Source organism: Cebus imitator, unplaced genomic scaffold (genome assembly GCF_001604975.1).
Source record: "Cebus imitator isolate Cc_AM_T3 unplaced genomic scaffold, Cebus_imitator-1.0 Scaffold271, whole genome shotgun sequence".
Taxonomy (NCBI): domain Eukaryota; kingdom Metazoa; phylum Chordata; class Mammalia; order Primates; family Cebidae; genus Cebus; species Cebus imitator.
Window position 1 is genome coordinate 2,476,994 of NW_016107586.1, and position 3,407 is coordinate 2,480,400.

At 34.5% G+C, this 3,407-nt stretch overlaps 1 protein-coding gene across 1 annotated transcript in view; it reads left to right on the top strand.

Moving 5' to 3' along the window:
• Window positions 1–3,407, top strand: part of CFAP43 (cilia and flagella associated protein 43) — a 97,770-nt gene that overhangs the window by 82,627 nt on the left and 11,736 nt on the right. The window contains exons 31-32 of the mRNA XM_017500813.2: window positions 1,506–1,719; window positions 2,741–2,853. Of these exons, the coding sequence (XP_017356302.2) occupies window positions 1,506–1,719; window positions 2,741–2,853 (327 nt within the window). The remainder of the gene's footprint in view (window positions 1–1,505; window positions 1,720–2,740; window positions 2,854–3,407) is intronic.

The window sequence follows — 3,407 nt, forward strand, 5'->3', positions numbered from 1 at the left end:
AAAAAAAAAAAAAAAAAAAAAAGAAGAGTGTTACTAGATTTCAGCTTTTTTCTCCCAAAAATGGAATTATTCAATATAATATCTTTTAGGTGGAGATGTTTAAGGATTTTGATCATAATTCAGTATTTTTTTGAGAGTATGTCTATATTTTAAGGTAGAGAATAATAATTTGTTTTCATTATTTAAAAATAGTTAAGGATCTATGTGAGCATGGTGCTATTCTAGGTTCTGCTTTATACATTAAGAAAGTCCCTCTTATGTCATAGATGCCACACAAATTTAAAAACTTTTTTCCAAGGTGTGTTTGAACAGACACAGGTTTCTTTATGTATAAATCAGAACTACTTGTAATAGGCTTCCAGGACTAAATAAGTTTGGGGAAAATACTGGGTTAAAAAAAGGAAGTTGAGCAGCTTTTTTTTTTTTACCGCAGAATTTGTTATTGGTCTTTGGATCTCTAAGTAAAAGAAACAGAGTAAGCAGTGTTTTCCAAACTTATTTCGCTATAAATTGCTTTTCCTCAGAGTATCTCATGTGCTTGTGCTCAAAGTTTGAAAGATGCCAGTATAAATGGTTGAAAATAACCATTTGAAAAGAGTTCTAAGAAAGTAGCACTCACTGATTTCCACCATTATAAATGCAGATTTTCATAGTTTTCAATCAAATGTAATTTAGAAATCATGGAGTTTGTCACAAAGATGTAGGCTAATTTGTGTTTGAGATACAAACTCTGACAGGTTACAGGCAACCTAGGGAATTTAACCTAGAATATGCCTCTTGTCTTGGTTTTCCTATTTTTAAAAAAGTAAGCAATAATTAGCCCAATTACATACCTTTCCCTTGTGAAAAAAGAAGTGAGACCCCCTGCAGCAGGGGGAAAAGCACAAGCTTTCTTGTCAAACAGAATTAACTTTAAATTCTAACTCCACACCTATCAGACCTATAGCCTTGGACCATGAGCTTCGTTTAGAGGCTGACTTTCCTCCTCTAGAGAATGGGGATGATAATATAGTTTCAACCTCACAGTGTATTGTAAAGCATCTTGATAGTGCCTCGCACAAATCTTTGTACCCTTCTTCCCTTCCCAGCTGAAGCACAGGGAAACAAAACTAATCTATTAATGTAGATAAAAAGAGAGTTGGCCAGGCAGTGGCTCACCACTGTCATCCCAACACTTTGGGAAGCCAAAGCGAGACAGTCGCTTGATTTATTTACCTGCTTATAGTACACAGAAAGGAAACGTGTCCTAGCACAGGTATGGCTGGCTGTCAGTGCTGACAACAGTTGGAGACATCTATAGCCAGGGTCACATCTGAGAATCTGGAGAGTATGGAAGGAAGGGCAAGGTGGGTGCCTTTATCTGGGGAATAACTCACCTACCAGCCCTCAAATGCCAAAGGAAAGAGCCATACAATATGTTATGCCTGTGCTAAGGGCCTAATTGTTTAAAATTGATATTTTTGTGAGAATGTGAAATATTGATGGGCTTTTCTTGGTAATACCAGGATTCCCAAACAGAAAATGCACTCAGATACAACTCGTGTTGTCCCTTTCGGAGAACGACCAGGATCTGGCAAGTTGAATAAGGATGCCTTTGCCCAGTTAATGAAAGCCATGGATGAGTTGGACAATATTAGTAACATGCCAGAAGGCTTGGACCCTTTGGTCTGGAATCATTTCTGCATGACAAGACGAGCAAAACTGGAAAATGAACAGAAAGTATATACTATTTTAATTTAATTTTTAGTATACTAATATCAAATTCATAGTTTACATTGGTCAGTGTAACCACAAAACTTCATTATTTAGGTTTCCCTGCTAGGGTAGTATTTGGTCATAGTAATAAGAACATAATGAAATACTGTATTAACCCTGGTGCTATTGAAGGCTAAGTGTAGGCCTGTTGCTTTTAGACTGGCACTGTTCAAAATAGTGGCCGTTAGCTGCACGTGGTTATTATGCACTTGAAATAAATATTGCCAGTCATAATTGAGATGTGCTGTAAGTGGAAAACATACACAGATTTAGAAGGCTTAATATGAACAAAAAGAAATACATCTGGTTAATATTTTTATATTGATTATAGGTTGAAGTGATAATACTCTGGGTATATTGAATTAAATAAAATATATTAGTAAAATTAAGTTCATCTCTTTCATTTCACTTTTTATAATGTGGCTACTGTAAAATTTAAAATTACATGTAACTCACATTTATGGCTCATATTATATTTTTCTTGGACAGCACTGTTGTAGGTTATCTCATTTTGCATAGATTAGAATTATATTTAGCTCAGCAGAACCAACTTTATAATTTTGCTAGAAGGTAGCAACGGGTAAAAATTTGAGAGTGTGTTTATTTGGGAAGAGAATCCTTCCTCTTGTTGCTTCTTGACCACTCCCCTAAATTCCCTAAATTTAATGCCCACATACATCTGGCTGGCATATTTTTGTTAAAGTACCTGTAGTTCTATAATTTCACTTAAAGCGATGAGAACATATTTTAAAAATAAGATATAAGAGAATTTATAGTTGCTTGCATACTTGATTTTTACCAAGAAGCAAATTTGTGCTTTTCAAATTGTTCATGGAATATCCCATGTAAAATAAATTTAAATTTTTATTACTTTCTTCGAAAGATAGACCTATTAAGATTTTTACATTTAAAAAATTAAAAGATATATGTTCTCTAAAATTGAAGCTCCATGTGTCCTGACATGTTTCTGACTCGGTTTCTTTAGGTAAAGCAGAAAGCAGCTGGCTTATTGGAAATGGCAGCTTTCCTCCGGAAGAGAGTTGAGGAGGATGAAAAGGTGCAACAGGAGATTGAGAGAGTGTTCCATGAACTCATCCTGTAATTTGAAGCTTTCTTTCATGTTCACCTATTCAAAGTCTAAATAGGGCTAAGTCAGGTTGTGTTATCACTGCGGGAGAATGTCTACTGACTGACTGCTTTAAGCTATCTCCCTTCCAGCACTTTAAAATTTGTATTTTAAAAAGTGCACTTTCTTAAATAAGACATTGATTCAGGATGGAACTTTCCTACATGTTTTATTGCTCTTATTACAAATAAACAAGTTTTAGAAAAATCTTATTATTATTTTAACTCTGTCTATTCCACATAAAAAATACAAAGAACCTGCTTCTTCCTGTCAGTATTTTGGGGCTCAAGCCATATTAGCTAACTGTGTGGAAACTTAAACAGATGTCTAAGAACTTTTCATATAGACACTCAGCCAACTAATATCTTTTTCTTTAGGGGAGCTTGTTGTTTACTAAGTGATCAAGATATTTAAGTCCTTGCTTCATTTTTTTGCTATATTTATAGCCTCATCGATAAATACTTCTCTGATGTTCCCAAATTCATTGTTACACATCATTTTTTGATTTAGGCTATAGAGAGGATAT